The sequence below is a fragment of the Microcaecilia unicolor genome, chromosome 2, assembly GCF_901765095.1.
Source record: "Microcaecilia unicolor chromosome 2, aMicUni1.1, whole genome shotgun sequence".
NCBI lineage: Eukaryota > Metazoa > Chordata > Amphibia > Gymnophiona > Siphonopidae > Microcaecilia > Microcaecilia unicolor.
The window spans coordinates 326,768,597-326,796,072 of NC_044032.1; the positions used below are offsets into that span (position 1 = coordinate 326,768,597).

The 27,476-nt window shown below is 46.3% G+C and overlaps 1 protein-coding gene across 1 annotated transcript in view; it reads right to left on the minus strand.

The window, feature by feature from the left end:
- The window catches only part of DNAH6 (dynein axonemal heavy chain 6), a 2,906,060-nt gene that overhangs the window by 1,641,486 nt on the left and 1,237,098 nt on the right, over positions 1–27,476 (minus strand). Inside the window, exon 38 of the mRNA XM_030192089.1 lies at positions 12,225–12,407. Within this exon, the coding sequence (XP_030047949.1) occupies positions 12,225–12,407 (183 nt within the window). The remainder of the gene's footprint in view (positions 1–12,224; positions 12,408–27,476) is intronic.

Consider the following 27,476-nt stretch of genomic DNA (forward strand, 5'->3'; position numbering starts at 1 on the left):
TTCTTCCAAATGCAGCCAGAGTCAGAGTCTGGCAAGGAGAAGTGACCTGCAAGCCCTATGAGGAAACAGGAGAGACCTGGACCAGGCAATCTGAGAGTTCAGAGACTGGCCCCTAGCCAGGGGTCTCCAAGGAAGAGCTCAGAGCAGTGGAAGCCCTTGTCCCCATGAAAACACCGCGGGCCCCTTTCCCGGCCACAGGAAGGATACTACCCCTCTTTTTCAGATGTGGAGGAAAGGGTCATATGGCTAGAGACTGTCCAGATACAGAGGAGGGTGCTATGGACATGAATTTGGTGGCCACTAATGGCTATAGTTTTTGTGGATGCTGCTCATCTGGGAACCAGAAATTGTGTACTTCCGGTGGAGCTAGAAAGACATATGTATCAAGCACTAGAAGACTCTGGCAGTGCCAAGACCCTTGTATGGAGAGAGGTATTCAACTGGTCACAACTAAACTATGAGCGGGTTGTGACCTTGGCCTGTGTACACGGGGACCAGAGGCAGTATCCGACAGCTCAAGTCTCCTGTACAACACCTGTGGGGTAATCCTACCATAGATACCGTACCCAGTGGTGTTGGGCCGGGAGTTTCTCAACTTCAGCGACATCTGGACTCAGCTAATTGATGGCCCAAAAGAGGAGAAGGAGTCTTTTCCAGAGATCTTCCCATTAGAGGATCCTGACCTATATGTGGAAAGTCCAAAGCTGCCCAAACCCCGCCACCAACGACGACTGGAAAAACTGCTGTCCTCGCTGAATTTAGGAGCAGCTGTCGATAGAGAACTGGAGCAGGAAGAAGAGGACGGGTATGAAAAACCCTGATCCTCTGGACTCGCTACCTATGGAGTAGTGAGAGAGCTACAGAGAGTTTCAAAAGGGTGCAGACAGAGGATGAGTCCCTTAGGGCAGCTCGAGCTAGGGTAGCTGCAGTAGACAGTAAACCTGTGGGCAATCAGGACCCCTCTAAAGTAGCACCCCCTTATTTTGAGGTAAAGAATAACCTGCTGTATAGGGTGGCCAAGGGAACCCTGGAGGGGAAAAAGATGGAGCAGTTACTAGTACCTCAGTCCTACCATAGGTAAGTCTTGCAACTAGCCCACAATCACCTCCCAGGGGGTCACCTGGGGGAGGAGAAGACCCAGGAATGGATTTTAGCCCGGTTCTTCTGGCCTGGAGTATTTAAGCAGGTACACCTCTTTTGTCAGTTTTGCCCAACCTGCCAGCTGAGTAGTCTTGCGAGGGTCCCACCTGCCCCTCATGCCTATGCCCCTTGTTGATACTCCATTTGAATGGATAGAACCACACGAGGCCATAAGTATATTCTGGTAATTTTGGATTATGCTACCCACTATCCAAAGGACATCACATTGTGGAATATGAAAATTACCACAGTGGCTAATGTGCTGTGGGAAGTTTTCTCCCAGATGGGGATTCCGGCAGTGATATTGACGGACTAAGGTACTACTTTCATGTCCAGGGTGATGAAGCAGGTGTGTGCCCTACTCAAGGTGAAGACTCTACGGACTTTGGTATATCACCCACAGGCAAACGGCCTGGTTGAGCATTTCAATAAGACTTTGAAACAGATGCTGAGGAAATTAGTTTAGGTTTTATTAATTTATTAATAGTTAATAATTTATTAATTATTAATCATTTATTGACTCATAACCACTTGTAATTTGTGGCCAAAATCTGGGAAGTGCCCCAAGTTCAACAGGGTTCTCTCCATTCGAATTGCTATATGCGTGAAAGCCTAGAGGAATCCTGAATATAATCCGAGAAGCTTGGGAAGAGGAACCCAGTCTGGGGAAGAACTTGGCTGAATATGTACTCACCGTGCAACAGAGGATGAAGAAGCAAGTGACATGGCCAAGCTTTGCCTGGAAAAGGCTCAGGCGGGTCAAGCCTGAGCCTACAACAAAAAGGCCATTCAGCAAACCTTCTAGATGGGGGATAGAGTCTTCTAGTGAAATCACGCTGCTATGTAAGTGGCAAGGACCTTATGAGGTTGTGAAAAAGACAGGGCTTGTCAACTATAAAGTGGCACAAGCTGTTAAGAGAGACAAGGTAAAAATCTTCCACATCAATCTAATGAAGAAGTGGCTCACTATGACAACAACCCTAGTGCAGAGTGATGACTTTGGCCCGGAAGTCACAAGAGATTCCAGACCCGGGCAAGTTCCATTGGGTGACCAGCTCTCTGACCTGCAGAAGGACGACTTGGAGCACTTAGTATACCAAAATAAAGACGTCTTTTCTGACGTGCCAGGCCAGACCCACCTTGTCACTCAAGACGTTATTACCGAAATAGAAGTGGTGGTTCGGCAGCGTTCCTATCAAATCTCAGAGGCTCGCAGCAAGTGGTGGTGAAGAAAGTTGCTGAAATGTTAAAAATGGGAGTTATCAAGGAGTCCACAATTAATTGGGACTCACCTATTGTACTGTACCTAAACCAGATGAGAGCATCCGGGTTTTGCATTGATTTCTGCAAAGTGAATGCGGTATCCAAGCTAGAGGCCTATCCAATGCCAAGGGTGGACGAACTCGTTGAGCAATTGATTAATTTCAACTTTAGACCTGACTAAGGGATATTGGCAGGTACCTCTCATCCCAACTGCAAAGGAAAAGACCGCCTTTTTGACACCCCAGGGTCGGTTCCAGTTTACAGTGCTCCAGTTTGGCCTTCATGGAGCCCCAGCTTCCTTTCAGTGCGTTCTGGACCTATTCAGACCCCATGGTGACTACTCGGCTGCCTACTTGGATGACACTTATCTACAGTAAGCCTTGGAGGTCCCATCTTATCCAAGTAGAAGCTGTACTGGATAGCCTTCGGACTGCTGAGTTAACAGCAAACCCCAAAAAGTGTTTCCTGGGAGGATAAGAAGTTCAATATCTGGGGTACTCAGTCGGGAAAGGACAAGTGATACCCCAGATCTGAAAGGTGGAGGTGATCACCCATGCCTCAGTCAAATAAGCAAGTTCGAGCCTTCCTCGGGATCGTGGGGTATTACTGCCTGTTTATCCCTGGTTTTGTGCAGAAAGCAGAGCCGCTGACCTGTCTTCTGCAGAAGAAGGCTCCTGAGAAGGTACAATGGACTGAAGAGCTGGAATGAACCTTCCAAATCCTAAAGAATGCTATTTGCTTGGCGACAGAGCTGGTTAGCCCGGATTTCAACCAGTCCTTTATTGTCCAGATAGATGCATCAGAAGTTGGACTCGGGGCCATGTTGGCCCAGGAGGTGGATGGAGAAGACTACCTGGTGGCGTAAATCAGCTGAAAGCTGTTCCCAAGGAAGAGGAACTATGAGGTGCTCGAGAAGGAGGCTCTTGCAGTCAAATTGGCCCTGCAGACTTTTCAGTCTTATCTATTGGGTCATGAATTCCTGTGGTCATCAATCCATGCAGTGGATGGCCCCCCATAAAGATTCCAATGTACGTGTAATGCAATTGTTCCTCAGCCTTCAACTCTTCAAGTATCAGGTACAATATCGGGAGGGCTGAGAACATGCAAATGCAGACTTTTGTTACAGGAGGCAGGCACTCAATCTTTCTTAAGGGTGAGAGGAACACTGCCTCTCACCCTTAAGAAAGATACCTCTATAACTAACCAGGGCCACCTTAAGAGCACAGGTCCCAAAGCGGGAGGAAATGAGATGGGTGGAGTAGAGTTGAAACTGGGGAGTTTCAAGGGGAGGGCCAACTGGGTTTCAAGGGGAGGGCCAACTGAGGTAAGTCATTTGATTTACCAAACTAAACTTCACAAGTTTTGCTTTGCGGTCTGTCTGGAACCAGATCTGAACCTGTATGTGGGGTGTGGCAACCCTGACGGTCACAGACTGTGTTTGGCCTATCACCAGAGGTTGCTTACAACTGAATGAACAGAACTTAAGAAGTTTTCTATTCTATATATCGGGCCCTGTGAAAAGAACAGGCCAGAGAATTCCGGAGGAGTAGCCTAGTGGTTAGTGCAGTGGACTTTGATCCTGGGGAACTGAGTTTGATTCCCACTGCAGCTCCTTGTGACTCTGGGCAAGCCACTTAACCCTCCATTGCCCCTGGTACAAAAATAAGTACCTGAATATATGTAAACCGCTTTGAATGTAGTTGCAAAAACCCCAGAAAGGCAGTATATCAAGTCCCATTTCTCTTTCCCTTTGAATAAATACTTATTTTGGTTTCACCCCTTTGACCAGCCCATTTCCCAATCCTCGTCCTTCCATTTGGCTAAGCAAGAGAATTATGAAAAAAGCAATAGGGCACCGGGATTTTCTCCAGCACTTTAATAGCAACAGTTCTCAAAAGTTTACCCACATAATTCTCATTACAGGCAGGGTGTTTACCTTTAAAGCACTGCACTGCCTCTGCTATGCAGTGTCACAGTTTGTAAGCGCCTCTGCAGCATGGGTGACAGCAGTTCCTTAGTAGCGCTTTCTTAACAATTTTGCTACAATTCCTAAATCCAGTTCCTGGTTGGCCTTGTGTTCAAAAATCAGTTCAAACTAGTATTTCTTTCATCTCCTTTTAAATGGCTGCTGTCCCTCTCACACCTCAGCTCCGGCAGGGCTTTCCCAGAGCAAAGAAGGCTCCACCTGTTTCCCTTTCACTTCAGGGAGCCCTCCCAGGACTTCCATGGGGATATAACCAATCAAAGCCAAATAGTTCAATAATTGCTCCCTTCAACACAAAACACAATGTCAAAAAATTAAACCATGGAGCTGGAGGTTTTTCAGTAGTTCACCATCAAAGTTTGGTAAATGTCCATGGAGACTAAATACACTTCCAAAATATACCTTAGGTGGCAGCCAACAGGTTGCCAAGTTCCAGGCTAACTTCTGGTGTCTGTCTGCAAGCGGTATCCAGCTGTTTCCCTGCTTTCTTTCCCATGAAGCTTTTCTTGTTACAGCTGCTCACGTGGAGGGGCATTTTTGAAAGGGATGTCCTCACAAAACGTCCCAATCCAGGGGCGGGGAAACCTGTATTTTCAAAACAATATGGACGTCCAACTTTTGTTTCGATAATACAGTCAGCGACATCCAAATACTTAAATCTGGTCGTCCCTAGACTTGGTCGTTTCTGATTTTCGGCGATAATTGAAACCAAGGACGTCCATGTCAGAAACTACCAAATGCAAGCCATTTGGTGATGGGAGGAGCCAGCATTTGTAGTGCACTGGTCCCCCTGAAATGCCAGGACACCAACTGGGCACCTTAGGGGGCACTGCAGTGGACTTCATAAATTGCTCCCAGGAACATAGTTCCCTTACCTTGTGTGCTGAGCCCCCCAAAACCTCCCCAAAACCCACAACTGTACACCACTACCATAGCCCTTACGGGTGAAGGGGGGCATCTAGATATGGGTACAGTGAGTTTCTGGTGAATTTTGGAGGGTTCGCTGTTTCCTCCACAAACGTAACAGGTAGGGGAGGGGGGATGGGCCTGGGTCCACCTGCCTGAAGTGCATTGCACCCACTAAAACTGTTCCACGGACCTACATACTGCTGTGATGGAACTGATATCTGAGTCTGGCAATCAATATTTTGGGGTGGGAGGGGGTTAGTGACCACTGGGGGATGTATAAACTGCCTAGACTTTGGTTCAGGCTCTAAAATGAGGGAAAAGCTTACAGGCCTGTGTGGCTCTTGCTTGAACTCCCAGTGTTGGAGCTCTAAAGAGAACAACAGGAAACACAAATGTGGGGGTCCAAAGGACAGAGTGACATTGTGGTCATCCATGGTGTGAGAAAGGAAAGGTGTAGCTGGATGCAGGGTCTTGCTTAAGATTTGTGGTCAAGCGAGCTAAAGACAAAACCATGTTAGCAAGATGAAAGCTACTCATTAGCATGAGCCAATCAGTGGTAACCATGACATTAGCATAGATCCAGTCAGGAATATCTACTGTCATATTATCCATATCCTGAGGGCACCTATAAAAAATCAGAGTATTTCCTGGTTTAAGCTAGAGAGAAGGGTTGCCACTCTCTCTCTCCAAGGGAAACCAATGTGACCAGCAGAATTGACAAATTACCTAATTGCTTTCCCTTGTAAAACCTTTAATTGGTAAAAGAAATTATAAAAGATTAGGAACTAATTAACACCTGTTTGCAGCTGGATTCTTATATTCCTATAATTAATTGATTGTACATGCCTGTTGTCAATCACTGATTTGACTTGTATCTTGGCAAATAAACTCCTCATCCCAAATGATGTTCTGTGGACTTCACTTTATGATCAGAGGCTGTAAGTATAAATGCTTTTGCTGTATCAGGCTATCTTTCGCTGCATTGTATAACTTGTAATCTAAATCCAGTTTGTCATAAGGCTGGTATCTTTTCCTTAGACCTAACATCTCTCAGTGGCAATTCCTTTTAGAACTTCACAACTTCTTGATTACCCCAGTACTAGTGCTATTTAGAAATGGAGTCAGATTTGAGGTCTCTGAACCCTTATAATAGAACAGGGGATAAGGGGAGGTCATCCCTGATTCTCTCCGGTGGTCATCTGGTCATTTTGAGCACCTTTTTGTGACTTGGTCGTAAGAAAAACACGACCAGGTAAAGCCGTCCAAGTGTTCGTCAGGGACATCCTTGTTTCTTTCGATTATGGGTCGAGGACGTCCAAGTGATAGGCACACCCAAGTCCCGCCTTCGCTATGCCTCCGATACGCCCCCTTGAACTTTGGCTGTCCCTGCAACAGAAAGGAGTTGGGGACATCCAAAATCTACTTTTGATTATACCGATTTGGACGACCCTGGGAGAAGGACGTCCATCTTCCGATTTATGTCGAAAGATGGGTGTCCTTCTCTTTCAAAAATGAGCCCAATAGTGTCCCATCCTCTCCTAGCTGCAGCACTGAGGGTTTCTGTTTCTGATTGGGGATATTCCCAACTACACCTCTCAGGAGACCTCACAACTCCTCCCTAGGGCTCTAGATTACTATGGGTGTGGTAGCCTATTCAGTCCTCCCCCCAGCTATCCCTGTGAGCAACACTGCAAAGGTACCAAATGAGCAATGCTGCACATAGCATTTCTTGGCATTTAGCCAAATATCTCTCACTTTAACAGGGCTCAGATAACCACCACTTATGAACACCTATATAACTCCTGGCCTGGCCCTGAATATCAAGGTCTAATTTAGCCAGCAGCAGTCAGAATGTAAAGAACTGCTGACTACTACCATCTGAATATTGACCCGATACTATTTTACTCTACCAGCCTAAAGAACACCTTAGTTCAGCGTTTCTCAAACTGTGCGCCGCGGCACCCCAGTGTACCACGGTGAACTCACAGGGGTGCTGCGGGGCAGATGAGAGGTTTACAGGCAAGTGCCGGGACATCACTTAATGTCAACATATTTAAACAAAGTTGTATGGATTTCCAGGAAATTTACACGGCTGGGGCAAGCTACCGATCACAGCTCAGCTGTGATTGGTCATAGAGCCTCTCTGGCACCTAAAAGGGCGATCCTGATTGGGAAACAAGGAGTGAGGCTCTTTATTTCCAAATCATGATCGCCCTTTTAGGCGCCAGACAGGCTCCGGTGACCAATCACAGCTGGGCTGTGATCTGTAGCTTGCCCCAGCCATGTGTGGCAGGAAAACAGCGGTCCTCCGTCGGTGAGAAAGATTTTGTACGCAGCTGGCAGAGAGAAAGAGGAAAGGTAAGCACAATTAATCCTGACCCCGTAAGAATGGCAAGTTAAAAAAACCATGAAACCACGAGTAGGCTTCTGGGTTAGCGACTGGCACCATCTGGGAATCGCTGTCGCTGCCAGGGACAACAGAGGGAGAATTGTGGGTGGGGTGGTGGAGGGAAGGAGAGATGCTGCAGGAGGAATGAGGGGCATAAGTGTTGGACATGAGTTGGAGGGGGAGGAAGGGGTGAAATCTTGTATATGGGGGGTCGAGGGGAGGGTGAGATGTTGCATAGAGAGGGGCCAGAGAGGGAGAAATGTTGGACATAGGGGTGGAGGGAAGGGAGAGATGGTGCATGGGGGAGAGAGGAAGAAATACTGGATATGATGTGTAGTGGGAGGAGGGGGCGGTAGCGACCTATATGGCCGGGGGAAGGGGTGGAGACCTGTGTGGCGGGGGGGGGGGGGGGGGCAAAAGATTTCTCAGACACTAAGGGTGCCTTGAACCAAAAAGGGTTGGGAACCACTGCCTTAGTTAATCTGTCTAAAATACATGTGCTATGGAAGTCCACACATTTTTTTCAAATGAATAAAGAAGTGCAATTTTCAAACAAGCTAATTTACTACATCCTCTAGATCCCCTGCAGCTTGAAACCACTGGGAAGCTAGGGTCCACTGAGCTGATCTCATATGTAGACGTACCATGGACGTTACATGAACTGTAGAGGCCATGTGCCCCAGAAGTCTCAACATTTATTCGAAAATGGCTGCCTACAACGGACGGTAAACCGTAAGCTCCAATCATCAGTGAGTGTTAATTGCCCCGTAAGCATGATTGGGCTCACCTTCGCTACATCGCAGCCGCTTCTGGTCCAGAACAGTGAGGGAAACACGATCAGTTGCTGTCTGGCAAGCCCAGACCGCCCGCTGCCGTCGCTTTTGGACTTAATCGCTAAACATCTGCGGCCTGCCTTGTCTGTTGCCATCAAGCTCTTCCTTCTCTGCCGCCACTCAGCTACAGACCACCGGCATCCATCACCAATCAGCTGTTCGTTGCTGTCGAAATCTCGGAGCTACGCTGTGTTGTTGCTGTTCCTGTTCCTGCGCTGGAGGACCTATCCGGCGGTGACTTGGGAGGAGCATCGCTTGCCCTGCTCCAATTAGACTCTTCTCTTTTGCCCTGGCCTTCGTTTCCCCTCCTTTTGCTGCCATCATCCGTGGTCTCGCTCACTCAGCACTCATTCAGAAGAGCTACACGGCTTGGTGCAAAATATAAAGATTCACCTGCTACAGTGGCTCTGTTTTAATTGTCATCAGTGCTCTCTTGTTCCAGGTGTTGCTCTTTATCAGCCGGATATTTGCTCCGTTCCAACACTTCACCTTTGCAGTCACCTGCTACCTGCTCATCAGCTGCTTGACTTTGGATTCTGCATGGTTTCAGCAAAGCAGTCCCTGTCATGCTCACCTCCAAGTTTCTCTTCATCCTCTATTTCATCACCCTCATCCATGCCTCCCTCACTTCACTCATATCTGACTGCAGTAACATTCCTGTGCTGGTCTCTGCTCGGACAGCTTCTAGACTTTCAAATCATCGCTCTACGGCTACTCTTTCTGGCCACCACTTTTCATCGGCTTGTCATGCACCGCAGTTGCTCCCCCAGGTCTCCGTGGCCCTGGATATCTGCCCTAACTACCTGTTGCAATCGGCACCAGAGTGTTTTGTTGCTGACTTTACATCCTACCTAAACTACATGCTTCAGCGCGGGCGCTTCCACGCGGCTCACGGTCACATTCTCCTAACACCAATCCCAAAGGACCCAAAGTGTAAGCCTAGTATTATTTCTAACTACCGCCCTGTTGCTACTATCCCATTGCTTGTCAAGACTAAGGAGAGCATGGTTAATTCCCAGCTCGCTGATTATTTAGACAAATTTTCAATTCTTCATGCCTCCCAATCTGGATTCCGGTCTCACCACAGTACCGAGACAGTGCTGGTTACTCTTCTGTCCAACGCTCGGAAGGAACTGTCTTTTGGGAAAAAACATCTTGCTTCTCCAATTTGATTTGTCAAGTGCGTTTGATATGGTTGACCACAATCTCCTCCTTACGCTGCTAAGTGAATTTGGTGTTGGAGGCACTGTCTTGGATTGGTTTCGGGAATTTCTATCTTGCCGATCCTATCGGGTCAAAGTCCAGTCCACTATATCTCCATCCTGGAAGTCACAATGTGGAGTTCCTCAAGGCTCCCCCCTTTCGCCTACTCTCTTTAACATCATGATGACCCCACTGGCAACAGCCCTTTTCAACCATGGCCTGAATCCCTACATCTATCCTGATGATGTGACTATTTACATTCCTTTCCAAACTTCCTTAGCCAAAATCACAGCGGACATTCAGAACAGTCTCGCCATTATGGTCAACTGGGCTAGCACATTTAAGTTTAAGCTAATTAAGGAAAAAAACATGTTACCTCATTCTCTTTTCCCCGTTCAAACAGTCTATCCATCATGCAAATAGGAACAACAAACATACTCTGAAATGTCTATATGCAAATGCTAGGAGTCTAAGAAATAAGATGGGAGAGTTGGAATATATTGCACTAAATGAAAAATTGGATATAATAGGCATTACTGAGACCTGGTGGAAGGAGAATAACCAGTGGGACACTGTGATACCGGGGTACAAAGTATATCGTAGTGATATGGGGGGACTGGACTGGTGGAGGGGTAGCATTGTATATTAATGAGAGCCTTGACTCAGATAGATTACAAATTCAGCAGGACACAAGTCACACCTTTGAATCATTGTGGGTTGAAATTCCATGTATAAAAGGTAAAAAAACGGTGATAAGAGTGTACTACCGTCCGCCTCGCCAGGACGAGCAGGTAGACGCAGAAATGATAAAAGAAATCAGACATGAACAAAATGGGCAATGTGATAATAATGGGTGACTTCAATTATCCAAATATAGACTGGGTAAATGTAACATCGGGACACGCTACAGAGGTACAATTCCTTGATGAAATCAAGGACAGCTTTATGGAGCAGCTGGTGCAGGAGCCGACGAGAGAAGGAAAAATTCTAGACTTGGTCCTTAGTGGAGCGCATGATCTGGTGAGGGACGTTATGGTACTGGGGCCGCTTGATAACAGTGATCATAATATGATCATTTTTTATATCAACCTTGAAGTAACTGTACACAGAAAGTCAAACACGTTAGCGTTTAACTTTAAAAAAGGAGACTATGATAAAATGAGAAGAACGGTAAAAAAAAAACTTAGGGGGGCAACTGAGAGAGTAAAAACTGTACAACAGGCGTGGACGCTGTTCAAAAATACCATCCTGGAGGCCCAGGCCGTACATATTCCACGAATTAGAAAAGAAAGACGGAAGTCCAAAAGACAGCCGGCCTGGTTGAAAAGTGAGGTGAAGGAAGCTATTAGGGCTAAAAGAAATGCCTTCAGAAAATGGAAGAAGGAACCGTCTGAAAATAACAAGAAGCAGCATAAGGAGTGTCAATGCAAATGCAAGGCGCAGATAAAGAAGGCCAAGAGGGATTACGAAAAAAAGATAGCATTAGAGGCAAAAAAACATAGTAAAATTTTTTTTCAGTATATTAAAAGCAGGAAGCCGGCAAAAGAATCGGTTGGGCCGCTGGATGACCAAGGGGTAAAAGGGGCGATCAAGGAAGACAAAGACGTAGCGGAGAGACTGAATGAATTCTTTGCTTCGGTCTTCACCGAGGAAGATTTGGGTGGGACACCGGTGTCAGAAATGGTATTTCAAGCGGATGATTCGGAGAAACTTACTGACTTCACGGTAAACCTGGAGGACGTAATGGGGCAGTTCAGCAAACTGAAGAGTAGCAAATCTCCTGGACCAGATGGTATTCATCCTAGAGTACTGATAGAACTGAAAAATGAGCTTGCGGAGCTACTGCTAGTGATATGCAACTTATCCTTAAAATCGAGCGTGGTACCGGAAGATTGGAGGGTGGCCAATGTAACGCCGATTTTTAAAAAAGGCTCCAGGGGAGATCCAGGAAATTATAGACCGGTGAGTCTGACGTCAGTGCCGGGAAAAATGGTAGAGGCTATTATTAAAAACAAAATTACAGAGCACATCCGAGGACATGGATTACTGAGACCGAGTCAGCACGGCTTTTGTGTGGGGAAATCTTGCCTGACCAATTTACTTCAATTCTTTGAAGGAGTAAACAAACATGTGGACAAAGGGGAACCGATTGATATTGTGTATCTGGATTTCCAAAAGGCTTTCGATTATGCCGATTTGGGCGACCCTGGGAGAAGGACGTCCATCTTCCGATTTGTGTTGAAAGATGGGCGCCCTTCTCTTTTGAAAATAATCCTGATAGTCATGCTAAATATCACTGCTATTCTTATAGCCAGTGGCAGTCACATATCTTCACATATATTCAGCTCTTCTTGCTATCTGGTTGCACACTGAATATACAGATCAAACACCACGGCCAGCATTTAAAAACAAACTGAATGTAGAGTCTGAATATTGTCTTATAGGTTCAGCTTCATTTGTCACACATTTTGTACTTCAAACAGCTTTTTGAAAAACTTGTTACCATTTTAAGATCCGGTCCTCCTTTTCCAAGAAGCAAAGATTCCAGCAAACAGCACAGTGTATTAACTTTACTGATGTCCACTTGAGAAATAGCTTGTGTGCACTTCTTAATAACAAACTTTAGCCCATCTTCTACATAACGGGTAAATAAATCCAATAAATACTGCTTCGTTTCATCATTTAACTGAAATGCAAACAATATTTTACATCATTTATTAATTTATTTAAAAAATGTATATACTGTCTACAACCTAAGTGGTTTCCAGATAATCATACGTATTTAAGACAAATATACAAAATTGAAAATAGAAAAGAAACATAACAACATTACAAATCATCAAACAGGTAATGCTGCAACTCCATTTAGTTTTATGAGTAGAATAATAATATTCGTAAATGCATACTATAGAACTAAAGAGCCCTTTTACAAAAGCAAGGCAAGCCTACCGCGGGCATGCCATGCAGTAATTTGGCTCTACCACTGGGCTCCTGGTGGAGCCTGGCGGTAGTTCTGACCCCCCCCCCCCCCGCATGACATTCCCAGTGCTAGAAAATAGTTTTGTATTTTGTAGAACTGGGGGCATGCCCAGCAGTAATCAGGCAGCGCTGCGTGCTGTCTGGTTACCGCCGGGCTATCGTGGGAGGCCTTACCACCTCCTAAATAGGAGGCAGTAAGGGATTTCCCAGGAAATAGCCGCACAGCAAGTGTTTAACCACATAGCCATTTTCTTCCTTAAAAAAAAGGCCTTTCACCAGCGGCATTAAAAGGGAGCCTTGGCTTGTGGCAAACCTGCGCCACTGCAGGGTCTTTTTTAGCGCCGCTTGGTAAAAGGAGCCCAAAGAATGCAATATTTAATTAGACTTAAGGAAATCCAAAATTTAGTTGTATATACACACTTTCAACTTCATATTGCTGGAACTATTACAAATAATGATGTATCTATTCAAAATATATTTTATTCCTTATTTCTTTATTTGTTGAGAATTTGCAAGAATGTTAACTTTCATCATCAAGATTCATAAATGAGTTAAATTTCCTGACTGTCCAACAGTCTATAACAGTTTTACAGGCCCTTTTACCAAGCAGCACTATAAAGTGGCCTGTGATAGCCCCATCACAGGACTTTTCCGCATGCTGAGGCCACTTTTAGTGCTGCCAGTAAAAGGCAGATTTTTCTATTTTTCTGATAGCGGCCACATCCTAAATGGCCTGTTTCCGATACAGAGAAACAGGAAGTTTGTATCTTAAGGGGCGGGACTTGGAGTCGGAACGCTGCACAGAGCTGTTAGCGGGCATGTGGCTGGTCCCCGCGCTGCAGTCTGAAGAATGAATCCCCAAGCACTATCAGCTGATTTCCTCTGCCATGGATCTTCAGATGCTGCAACTTCGTTGTCTTTTGATCTGACATGTGCAGCTGGGAGATAACTTCACTGCTGAAGCTGCAACGAGGAGGGATGCTGGGATAGTGGCTGGTTTTCTGCTGGGTGGGCCCGGGATGAAAATGGGTGGGCCCAGGCACCCCCAGGCCCACCTGTGGCTACGCCCCTGGGCTGTATAGAGAGAGGTGTGACCAGCAGAAGAAAGGGGGTGTTGATGCCCCTGTATAAGTCGTTGGTGAGGCCCCACCTGGAATATTGTGTTCAGTTTTGGAGGCCGTATCTTGCGAAGGATGTAAAAAGAATTGAAGCGGTGCAAAGAAAAGCTACGAGAATGGTATGGGATTTGCGTTGCAAGACGTATGAGGGGAGACTTGCTGACCTAAACATGTATACACTGGAGGAAAGGAGAAACAGGGGTGATATGATACAGACGTTCAAATATTTGAAAGGTATTAATCGGCAAACAAACCTTTTCCGGAGATGTGAAGGCGGTAGAACGAGAGGACATGAAATGAGATTGAAGGGGGGCAGACTGAAGAAAAATGTCAGAAAGTATTTTTTCACTGAGAGAGTAGTGGATGCTTGGAATGCCCTCCCGCGGGAGGTGGTGGAGGAGAAAACGGTAATGGAATTCAAACATGCGTGGGATAAACATAATGGAATCCTGTTCAGAAGGAATGGATCCTCAGGAGCTTAGCTGAGATTGGGTGGCAGAGCCGGTGGTGGGAGGCGGGGCTGATGGTTGGGAGGCGGGGATAGTGCTGGGCAGACTTATAAGGTCTGTGCCAGAGCCAGTGGTGGGAGGCGGGACTGGTGGTTTGGAGGTGGGGATAGTGCTGGGCAGACTTATACGGTCTGTGCCAGAGCCGGTGGTGGGAGGCGTGGCTGGTGGATGGGAGGCAGGGATAGTGCTGGGCAGACTTATATGGTCTGTGCCAGAGCCGGTGGTGGGAGCTGGGACTGGTGGTTGGGAGGCGGGGATAGTGCTGGGCAGACTTATACGGTCTGTGCCCTGAAGAGGACAGGTACAAATCAAGGTAGGGTATACACAAAAAGTAGCACATATGAGTTGATCTTGTTGGGCAGACTAGATGGACCGTGCAGGTCTTTTTCTGCCGTCATCTACTATGTTACTATCCAGCTCATTTTCGAAAGTGATCGCCGGCCATCTTCCGACACAAATCGGGAGATGGCCGGCGATCTCGCAAAAGCGGCCAAATCGGTATAATCGAAAGCCGCTATTTTGACACCATCGCCGCTTTCCTGTCGCAGATCCGGTGAAAGTTCAAGGGGGCGTGTTGGCAGTGACGCGAAGGCGGGACATGGGCGGGGTTACGAAATAACCGGCTTTAGCCCATATTGGAAAAAAAAACCCAGCGATGAAGAGCATTTGGCCGCTTTTACTTGGTCCCTTTTTTTTCAGGTCCAAGCTTCAAAAAGGTGGCCAAACTGACCACATGATCACCGGAAGGAATCGGGGATGACCTCCCTGGCTGTACTCCCCCAGTGGTCACCAACCCCCTCCCAGCATAAAAAACAGGTTACATATACTTTTTTGCCAGCCTTTATGCCAGCCTCAAATGCCATACCCACCTCCATGACAGCAGAATGTGTTCTGTCCTCCGACAGCCTTTGCCTGCTTGTGATTTATTTATTTATTGCATTTGTATCCCACATTTTCCCACCTTTTTGCGGGCTCAGTGTGGCTTACAATACATTATGAATGATGGAAATACAATTTGTTACAATTCAGGTTATGGATTACATTGTGAAGAGTTATACGATGTGGCTCTGGGGTGAGTGTGGCACCTTTTCTGTTATTTGCACTGCAGAGTCACATCAGCAATGCATTGTGGTGGGTATAGGTATTGGTAGTTGGTAGGCTCTGCTTTTCCCCCTGCTTACTGGGTCAGAGTGTGCCCCGTTTTGTTTCCTGTTGTAGTCCATGCGGTAGTGGCCATTTTAGTAAGACAGTTTTAGATACCTTTCCTGTGTTACCCACATCAGAGAACGTAGTTCTTACCTTGAATGTTGCTGAAAGAGGGCATTGTACACCATTGTGCCAGCTCTGACCTACTGCTAATCTTAGTACCAGGGGACTCTTTGCCAGTGGGGCACAACCTCTGATCTGCAGTTAACTGTGAGTAAATGTGGTTATTTCAAGAAAGGACTTTTTCAGAGAGATTAGTCTTCAGGTGTGAACTGGTGTGCCAAAGTTATACAGCAGCAATAAGTCCTAGAGGCTGTATGTAGGTCCCTGGAGCAGTTTTAGTGGGTGTAGTACATTTGTGGGTAGTGGGTTTTTTGGGGGGGGCGGGGGGTTGGGGGGCTCAGCTCCCAAAGTAAGGGAGCTATGCACGTGGGAGCTTTTCTGAAGTCCACCACAGTGACTCCTAGGGAGCCTGGTTGGTGTCCTGGCATGTCAGGGGGGCCAGTGCACTAAAAATGCTGGCTCCTCCCACGGCCAAATGCCTTGAATTTGGCCGGGGTTTGAGATGGCAGACATAACTTTCCATTATCGCTAAAAAACGAAGCCGGCCATCTCAAACCCCGGGCAAATTCAAGGCATTTGGCTGGCCGGAACCATATTATCGAAACAAAAGATGGCCGGCCATCTTTTCCGAAAATACGGGTCTGGCCAGCTGTTTGCGGCGCCGCCAAAATACATTGCCGGCCATGTATTTTGCCGGCGCCGTTCGATTATTCCCCTCCACATTACTATGTTATTATAAGAAATGGAATAAAGCAAGCAAATACAAATGTATTTTAAGACATGTTCTGAATTCTGCTGTGTTGCTAATCAATTGCAAGTTTAAAGATACTATGTTCCATAGTACTGGGCCAGCAATAGAAAATACCCATTCACAGGTCTCACAAAGTCGTACCTATTTCTGTCTAGGTACATCTAACAAACACAGATTTATCAATCATAATATCTGAGATGGTTGATATACTCTCAAAAGAAAAAGCTATGTTTTCAGGAGCTTCTTTACTAAGTGTTTTTAGCAGTGACAACATGATCTTAAACTTAATGCAATGCTCCACTCGCCACATCGCCCATCTGACCCACGGAACCACTGGGCTGCCAATCAGCGGTACCGGGCATGGCAGCAGTCCAGCCGATCGGAAACGGAGCCAATTTATCCATACGGCAGCGGACTGAGTGGGCTAGAACACAGCTTCTCGCAGACCTGATTGGAAAATCCAGGGTAAGAAAGCGGCATGGCAGCATGGAAGCAACAGTGAGTGGGATTCATCCCTGCCTCCTGTTAGAGCATAACTGAAGATTTGACAGTGAAAGCAGGGTGGGTGGCCATCGAGCGGCTGCTCGTACTGTGAGAAGGAGACCCAGTGCTGGAGGAAGTGGCCCACGTCTGCAGCAGCTGCAGAAGTCCCTCAGCGACAGCATCATGTTCCTGCCATCCTATCACCAACGGCAGGTGCACGAAATAACTGCAGAAACTACAGGGGGCTCCAGATGGCAGCCATGACTAACTCAAGCCTAAAAAGAAATCTGCCTCCAAGTGCCGCGAGAAAGAAGCCTCTGCCACTGGCGTGCCATCTTTCTCTCCTGGTCCAGCGGCTGGAAACCCAGCCCCAGAGACTCTCACCACCATCCCAATGGGCATCAGCGGCCTGGAGCGCGAGACGCAAGTAAAGGGTGCAGACAAGGTGGAGAGACGAGACATGCTGCTAAACGACTCACAGAATTACACTGTGAAGCCTCTGGGCAGCCTGAGTACCCTGCACATCTCTGCGAGCCCACCTCTGCCTCCGCGTTTGTGGATCAATGCAGCGGCTAAGTCCTCTCCCTCCTCTGCCACAACACCAAGGTGCATCTACAGGAGACCAGCCAGTTTAACATCGAGGATTGTAGCGGCATCCAGTTTCTCCCCTAGCTGGAGCTATGAAGCCATTGACAAGGACTTTGAGATCTCCGGTTTAGCCAGAAACAAGAAAAACTAGACAAAGCATATCCAAAAGCATGGATTAATGAGACAATGCCAATATGGATTTAGTGAAGGGAAATCTTGCCTCACCAAAATATTACATTTCTTTGAGGGGGTGAACAAACATGTGGATAAAGGTGAGCCAGTCGATACTATGTATCTGGATTTTCAAAAAGGCATTTGACAAAGTACCTCATGAAAGACTCCAGAGGAAATTGGAGAGTCATGGGATGGGAGGTAGTGTCCTATTCTGGGTTAAAAACTGGTTAAAAGATAGAAAACAGAGAGTAGGATTAAATAGTATTCTCAATGGAGAAGGGTAGATAGTGGGGTTCCTCAAAGGTCTGTGCTGGGATCGTTGCTTTTTAACATATTTATAAATGATCTAAAGATGGGAATAACTAATGAGGTAATTACATTTGCTGATGACACAAAGTTATTCAAAGTTGTTAAATCGCAAGAGAATTTTGAAAAATTACAAGTAGACCATACGAGACTGAGAGACTCGGCATCAAAAAGGCAGATGACGTTTAATGTGAGCAAGTGCAAAGTGAAACATATGGGAAAGAGGAATCCGAACTATAGTTACATAATGCAAGATTCCACATCAGTAGCGTAGCCAGACCTGACATTTTGGGTGGGCCAAGAGCTAATTTGAGTGGGCACTACGTATATAGGTATGAGTAGCACTTAATAATGGATTTCCGAGTAGTCTGCCCAACAGCTGCCCTGCATTAATATAAACCACATATCTAATATAATAATTTGCTCCTCCAACATTCTAATGAGGCTACCTGCGACTGTAACCATCTCCTGACGTCACTCTCCTGCAGTAGAAGCCTGCTTGCCTGACGTCAGGAGATGGTTACTGCAATGAGAGACATTGGAATGTTGCAGGAGCAGCTTCAGCCTTTCCTTCACACGCACCAACATCTCCATCCAGGGCCGCCACTCCCTCCTCCAACCCCCCCCCCCGAGGTCGCCACCGCTCCCCCCTCCATCCCCCCCCCCCCCCGAGGTCACCGCAGCCATTGCTCCCCCCTCCACTCCCCCCGAGGTCATTGCCCAGGCCCAGCCACCCAACACAGACCTGCCAAGTCTCCCGCGAAACACGCGGCGGCAGCTCCCATTTCCGGCCACTGCTGCTTCTCCTGTTGAGCACCAGCGGCCGCTACAAAAACAAAAAGAGCTAATTAAAGCACCAAAAATGCTTTTAAAAAGCAAGCGTGGAACCGCATGCAGCCATCAGCCATTGGCTGTCGGCTCTGCAGCTGCTCCTCTCGCCTCTCACGAGCAGACCCCGAAGGAGCACAGCGACATGAGAGGTGAGATGAGCGGCTGCAGAGCCGACAGCCAATGCCTGATGGCTGCCTGCGGTGCCGCACTTGCTTTTTAAAAACATTTTTGGTGCTTTATATAGCTCTTTTTGTTTTTGTACCGGCCGCTGCTGCTCAACAGGAGAAGCAGCAGTGGCCGGAAATGGGAGCTGGTGCCACGTGTTTCATGGGAGACTTAGCAGGTCTGTGTTGGGTGGGCGGGCTTGGATGGAAATAAGGGGATAGAGAGAGAGACGCGGGATGGAAGAATCGGGAGAGGGGGTGGATGGATGGAAGGATGGGGAGAGAAAGGGGGAGATGTATGAATGGATGCAGAGAGAAAGGGGAGAGACTGGAAGGATGTGGAGAGAGAAGGGACATTGAACAGAAAAGGGTAGAGAGATAGAGAGACACTGGATAGAAGGGGGGGGGGAGAGAGACATTAGATGGAAGGATCAGGAGAGAGGGTAGATGGGTGGAAGGATGGGGAGAGAAAGAGGGAAGACGCTGGATGGAAGGGTACGGAAAAAAAAGGAGACACTGGATGGAAGGATGCAGAAAGAAAGAGGGGAGCCATTGGGAGGGGGTCCTGAGATCATAGAGGGGGGGTGGAGGGGGTCCTGAGACCAGAGAGGGGGGATAGAGGGGGTCCTGAGACCAGAGGGGAGGGGGGGTCCTGAGCCCACAGTGGAGGGGGTCCAGAGACCTGAGAGGGGGGGAGAGGGGGGGTCCTCAGACCAGGGGGGAGGGGTCCCCAGACCAGAGAGGGAAGGGGGGAGGGGGTCCTGAGACCAGAGAGGGAGGGGGGAGGTATCTCTGTCACACACACTCTCTCTTTCACAGTCAGTGTCTTTCTCTATCTCACTCTCACACACTATCTCTCACACATTCTATGTCTCACACTGTATCACATTCACTCTCTATATATCACACAGTCAGTCTCAAACACTCTCTCGATCTCATACACTCTCTCGGTCTCACAGAGAGTCTGTGTATCGCACACATACTCTCACACTCTATCTGTCTCACACACACTCTCTCTCTCACAGACACACACACTCGCACATTCACTCTCTCTCTCTCTCTCTCACACAGTCACTCTCAAACATACACACTCCGAGGAAAACCTTGCTAGCGCCCGTTTCATTTGTGTCAGAAACGGGCCTTTTTTACTAGTATACTTAATAGAAAAACAGATATTTTTAAATACAGTTACATTGTCCCATATCTTAAACTTGACCAGACATAAGTCTGCAATAATGGCAAACATGTCAACACACATGACAGGATCCTGCAATATAATTATAGCAATGGCATACATCCTTCAAACTTTGCTTTATAACAAATGCCTGATTAAGAAAACTTTGAAATCTTTTCCCCTTCCTCTGGCTCTGCTCTTTATCGCCCTTCTGATGATGACAAAATAAAATGACCACAGTTTGACACATATCCTTCAACTTTGAATTATAATAAATATATATGCCTTATTAAGCTGTATTAATCAAACATTTAAAATTTGGTAACTAAACCCTTGAAGACGTCTTCCTTTTCTACCTACTATGGAATTTGTAGCATACAGAACATAGCTAGAATGTTTCCTCTTATAGCTTTCCATAGGAAAAAAATATTCAAATTCTGGTAGCACCTCAATAATAGCAACATAAAATTCCTTCACCTCCAGGTACTTTGTGAAGTAACAGTAAATCCTGCAAAGAAGCTTCTTAGAGCCTATGTTGCAAACCTTAACACCAATTCTGAATACAAATACCAATAACAGTACTTTTAAAAAGGCAGCAATGAATATACACAACAGCAATACGCATCCCATTGGAAAGGCCAGACAATTCACACTCCTAGATCCCCACACAAACTACATGCCACGAAAACCTCTCACCTGCTCGTTCACATGCAGACCATAGGCCAACCTTCATCAATTACAGAATTAAGGACCAAAAATCAGAAATTGTGCTGTTGCCTGGCATCAGCCCTTCCCTCCCCCTTATCCATCCCTGTAGCCTGGCATCGGCCTTTCCCTTCCCTATCCCCCCTCCAGCCCTTCCTTTCCCTACCTCCCCATAACCCAGCATCAACCCTTCCCCTCTCTACTCTACCTCCCCATCCATTCCCGTAGCCCAGCATCAGCCCTTCCCTTCCCCACCATCTATCCCATAACTAGGCATCTTCCCCTCCAACTCCCATCCCTCCTTGTAGCCTAGTGCCAGCCTTGTCCTACCTCCTTACCCATACCCCCTAGTCTGGCATCCCCTGCCCTCACCCCAAAGCACACCAACATTAAATACAAAACCTTTTGTTTTTTTTAATGTCCTGGGCACTGCAGAGCTCACCCCCACCCAGAAACCTGCCAACATTAAATATAAAGCTTTTTATTATTATTATTATTATTATTATTGTTGTTGTTGTTGTTGTTATTATTATTTTAACCTGGGCACTGCATAGACCATCCCCACTCAAAAACCCACCAACATAAAATATACAACTTTTTAAAAATTTTTATTTTAACTTGGGCATTGAGCCCACTCCCACCCAAAAACTCAACATTAAAATTTACTGTTGGTGGGTTTCTGGGTGGGGGTGGGCTCTTCACTGCCTAGGGGAAAAAAGGTATACTTAATGATTAAATATACCTTTTTTCTTCTAGGCAGTGAAGAGCCCACACCCACCAAGAAGCCCACCACCAGCATTACACTGTACATTTAAAAAATATAGCTGGGCCCATATTTTCAAACTTTATGTGCTTATATCGACACAGAAGCATCCGCCCTCACAAGTTGTGCCCCTACAGAATTCTTTTTGCTCCACTACAGCACTGTGATGTTCCTGAAAATAAAACTGAGGCAGAAGAAAAAGAAAAAGCAAGGAAGGTGGAACAAAAAGATATGAAGGTACCCAAAGAGAAAAGACACCCCCAAATCACTAAAACCGAAACACATACTAGGAAATGTAGATGGAAAGCGATGACCACAAATGCTCGCACTCTAAGCAATAAAGTTCATGACCTTCAAGCCCTGATGTTGGAGGCAGACTTGGACATAGTTGCAATCACAGAGACATGGCTCAATGGTTCCCATGAATGGGATGCAAACATACCAGGCTATAATCTTTTTAGGAAGGATAGAAAGGGGCGTAAAGGTGGAGGAGTAGCTCTGTATGTGAGAAATGATATCACAGCGACTGAAATGACAGGGAACTGGGGAAAGGAAGAAGCGATATGGATCACCTTAAAAAGAGAGGATAGAACCTCTGTCCACGTGGGTGTTGTCTACAGACCCCCAACACAATTGGAGGAACTAGATAAAGATCTGATCGCTGATATTCAAAAGTTGGGGAAGAAAAGAGAGGTGCTGTTGTTGGGAGATTTCAATCTGCCGGATGTAGATTGGAAGGTTCCGTCTGCAGAATCGGAAAGAAGTAGAGAGATCGTGGATGCTTTTCAAAGCGCTTTGCTCAGACAAATGGTGATGGAACCCCTGAGGGAGGGAGCGACGCTAGATCTGATACTCACAAATGGGGATAATGTGTCAAATGTCCGAGTGGGTGCCCACCTGGGCAGCAGTGACCATCAAACGGTTTGGTTTGATATGACGGCTGAAGAGGAGGGTGGCCACTCAAAACTCAAAGTCCTGGATTTCAAGCATGCTGACTTTAGTAAAATGGGGGAATACCTGAAGAAGGAGCTGATGGGATGGGAGGAAATACAAGAAGTGGAAGGACAGTGGTCCAGGCTGAAAGAAGCTATAAATAGGGCCACAAACCTTTATGTAAGGAAAGTAAATAAAAGCAAGAGAAAAAGGAAACCGATATGGTTCTCCAAGCAAGTGGCTGAGAAAATAAAGGCTAAAGAGTTGGTGTTCCAGAAATACAAAAAAACTCAAGAAAAGGAACACGAGGAGGAATACCGGATGAAACTGAAAGAAGCCAAGAGAGAGAAACGTCTGGCGAAAACGCAAACGGAAGAACAAATGGCTAGAAATGTAAGGAGGGGTGGCAAAATTTTCTTCAGGTATATTAGTGAAAGGAGAATGACTAAAAGGGAATTGTGAGACTAAAAGATACTGCGAACCGCTATGTGGATAATGATGAAGAAAAAGCAAATTTGCTAAATAGATACTTCTGTTCTGTTTTCGCAGAAGAAAATCCTGGAGAAGGACCGCGATGGACTGGAAAAAGTACAAATGAGATTGAAGTGGATAGAGCACCGTTCACGGAAGACAGTGTGTATGAACAATGTGAAAAGCTAAAGGTGGACAAAGTCATGGGACCGGATGGGATCCACCCTAGGATATTGAGGGAGCTCAGAGAGGTTCTGGCGGGTCCTCTTAAAGATTTGTTTAATATATCCTTGCAGACGGGAAAGGTTCCGTGGGAATGGAGAACGGCGGATGTGGTCCCTCTTCACAAAAGTGGTGATAGGGAAGAAGCTGGAAACTACAGGCCGGTAAGCCTCACTTCGGTTATTGGAAAAGTAATGGAAGCGATGCTGAAGGAAAGGATAGTGAATTTCCTGGAAGACAATAAGTTGCAAGATCCGAGACAAAATGGTTTTACCAAAGGGAAATCGTGCCAAACGAATCTCATTGAGTTCTTTGATTGGGTGACAGGAAAACTGAATCAGGGACGAGCTATGAACGTAATCTACTTAGATTTCAGCAAAGCTTTTGACACGGTTCCCCACAGGACGCTCTTAAATAAACTGGATGGGCTGAAGATAGGACCCGAGCATAAGATCCAATGAACACCGTGATATAATGTTATTCCATTGTGCAACAAACTCCTTGTCATCAAGGAATCTTGGTTCTTTATTCCATCTAACAGCGTACACGGGAACACTTAAGTAATCTACATACACACAAAAAAGAGGCGCCGCTAGTCAATCATTGGGAACAGTTAAAACATCAGAAGGAAGGTCATTTGTTTGAAGCATTGACTCAACTGAAGCAACCGCAAGGGGGCAACATAATCTCTAGCCTTCTACGGAAAGAGGCACAATGCATCTTCCGATGGCAAACCACACAACAGACTGTTGGGCGGTGACACATATGTAAAGGATTCAAATAAGGGTGGGACTATGTATTGAGACTGCGCATGTACCGGCGTTTTGCCGACTGGGACGGGACCATGAACTGATCCTCACCACTGAGTCTCCGAAAATTGTAAGTTTAAAAGTGACATTTATGAGAAAATGAGCCAGATTATAAACAATGTGTATAATCAAACATATAAACGGCGAGTGACCGTACTCACTCGCAAATGCGCAGTAGACTTCCCTCTCTGTCCCGCCCCCGCGTCAATACGTAATGACGGGGGGGCGGGACAGAGAGGGAAACTGCGCGAAGGGGAGGGAACCGCCGAGGTCGCCATCGCTCCTCCTCCCCCCCGGATTCGCCGCCGCCACCCCTCCACCCGGCCCCTCTCTTCGCTATTCAACTTACATCTCCGGAGCAGACAGATCAGCTGAGCTGCTGTTGGCCTTCCTTCCTTGCCTGTGTCCCACCCTCGCCGACGTTACGTCATACGAGGGCGGGACACAGGCAGAGAAGGAAGGCCGACGGGAGCTCAGCTGATCTGCCTGCTCCGGAGATGTAAGTTGAATAGCGAAGAGACGGGCCGGCGGCGGCAACTCGGGAGGGGGAGGGGCCAGCGGCGACCTCGGGGGGAGGGGGCAGCGCTGACCCAATAGCCCGTTTTAACGGGCTCAACGGCTAGTATATAATAGTCAGTAAAAAAGAAACATAATCTTGTTTTATGTTTAGTTATTCGTTCTCCTGACGACGCATTTGGGCGAAACATGCAGGCATGTTGAGAACTGCAAGAAAGGGGATAAGGGGAACACCTCACGAGCAGACGCAAAAAGGAAAAAAAGAGGAGTAGCTGACTTGAACACCAGTTAACCTAGAACACTAGGAAAACAACTGCAGCCTCTGGCAAGATAAGTAACCTTCCCATAATACCCTGGTACTTACTGGATTGAGAGCCTTAGAGTACAAACACAGCAAAAAGATGATATTGTAGCAATACATAGAGCTTTAAGAAGCAATATTTATAGGAAGGGAAGAAGGGACATATAGTGCTATGATGGCGGTTACTGGTGCGATGATATGAGCTACTCATTAGCTCAAGAAATAAGCACCTGATACTGAGCACTATTATATTAAACAACACAAGGGATTAGTGATGTAAGATAATGATAGAATATTTAGGTTTCTATAGAACTAATATGTGACAATTAAATTTTAACTGCCAGACCCGCAACCATTCTTCTAACTTTCGGAGATCCCTTCTCATTGTTTCTACTCCAGGGTATCCACTCTATTGGCTATTTTCGTGTCATCCGTAAAATGGCAAACCTTTCCTTCCAACCCTTCTGCAATATCTCCCACAAATACATTAAACAGAATAGACCCCAGCACTGACCCCTGAGGAACTCCACTGCTCACCTTCCTTTCCTCTGAGCGGATTCAATTTACCACTACCCTCTGCCATCTGTCAGTCAACCAGTTTCTTATCCAGTTTACCACTTTCGGTCATAAGTTCAACCCTTTCAGCTTATTCACGAGTCTTCTGTGGAGGCCCATATCAAAGACTTTGCTGAAATCCAAATAGATTGCATCTAGTGCAAGTCCTTCATCCAGTTCTTTGGTCACCTAGTCAAAGAAGTCAATAAGTTTCTTTTTGCAGGATTTTCCTTTGGTAAAGCCATGTTGCCTCGAGCCCTGTAACCCATTGGCTTCTAGAAAGTTAACTATCCTTTCTTTCAATAGCAACTCCATTATTTTTCCTACCACCGACGTGAGACTTACTGGTCTGTAGTTTCCCACTTCTTCCCTGTCTCCACTTTTGTGAAGAGGGACCACATCCGCTCATCTCCAATCCCACCAGGACCTCTCTAAGTGCCTTCAGTATCCTGGGATGTATCCCATACGGCCCCTTAGCTTTGTCCATCTTCAGATTCTCCAGTTGTTTATAAACTCTTTCTTCCATAAACGGCGCAGTATCCACTCCATTCCCAGATGTTCCCTCAGCAGCCGACCGCGGTCCTTCTCCAGGATTTTCCTCCGTGAACACCAAAGGGAAGTAATTGTTTAGCACGTTTGCTTTATCTTCATCACTCTCCACATAGCCACTCTCATTATCTTTCAGTCTTGCAATTCCATTTCTATCTTTTCTCCTTTCTCCAATATATCTGAAAAAGGTCTTGTCACCTCTCTTTACATCTTTAGCAATTTTTTCTTCCGCTCGCGCTTTCGCTAGCCGCATTTCTCTCTTTGCTTCTTTGAGTTTAATCCAATAATTTTTTCCGTGATCCTCTCGTTGCATTCTTTTGTATTTCTTGAACAAAGCCTCTTTTGCTCTTATTTTTTCAGCTACTTGTTTGGAGAACCATATAGGCTTCCTGCTTCTTTTGTTTTTGTTTACGTTCCTCGCATAAAGATCAGTTGCCATATTTATAGCAGCCTTTAGTTTTGACCACTGATTTTCCACATCTCCTACACCTTCCTACGCTAACAGCTCCTTCTTCAGGTATTCCCCCATTTTATCGAAATCAGTACATCTGAAATCCAGTACTTTGAGTTTTGTGCATCCATACTCCGCCTTCGCCCTTATATCAAACCATACGTTGTGATGATCACTGTTACATAGGTAGGCACCCACCCGGATATTGGAAACACTTCCTCCATTCGTGAGCACTAGATCCAGCATCGACCCTTCCCTCGTGGGTTCCGTCACCATTTGTCTGAGCAAGACACTTTAACAGGCATCCACAATCTCCCTACTTCTTTCCAATTCCACAGACGGTACGTTCAAAGCCACGTCAGACAAATTAAAATCTCCCAACAGTAGCACCTCCTCTGTCATACCAATCTTTTTAATATCTTCTCTCAGATCCTTGTCTATCTTCTCCGTTTGTGCCAGAGGTCTGTAGTTAACCCCCATGTGGACATAGGTTCCGTCTTCTCTTTCCAGGGCGATCCATAAAGCGTCTTCCTTTCCCCAGGTTCCCTGCATTTCAGCTGCTCTGAGATTTTCTCTCACATACAGTGCCACTCCTCCACCTCTTCGGCCCTCTCTATCCTTCCTAAAAAGATTATAGCCTGGTATGGTCACATCCCATTCATGGGAATCATTGAACCACGTCTCTGTAATAGCAACAATATCCAAGTTTTCTGCAAACATTGGGGCTTGTCAGTCTTGAACCTTTTTACTTAGACTATGAGCATTTGTGCTCATTGCTTTCTATGTGCATAGTGAGTTTAGGTGGTTTTCTATATTTACATGACCTTTCCCTCTGCCATCATGTTTATTCTGGGGGTGACTTTCCAAATTCCCTTGTTTCCTTTTGTCACCCCACCTTCTAGTTTAAATGTCTAGAAACATACTGTCTGAATTTCTCCCCAAGGATCCTTTTTCCCATCACAGAAAAATGTAACCCATAATTACAGTACAGCCTGTTATTTTTCCACGTGTTACCCAATGCTCCTATGTATCTAAAACCTTCTTCTTTACACCAAGACTCAAGCCACTTATTGAATTTCATTGTTTTGCATAGTCTTTCCTCTCCCTTCCCCCACGTAGGAATTACTTCAGAAA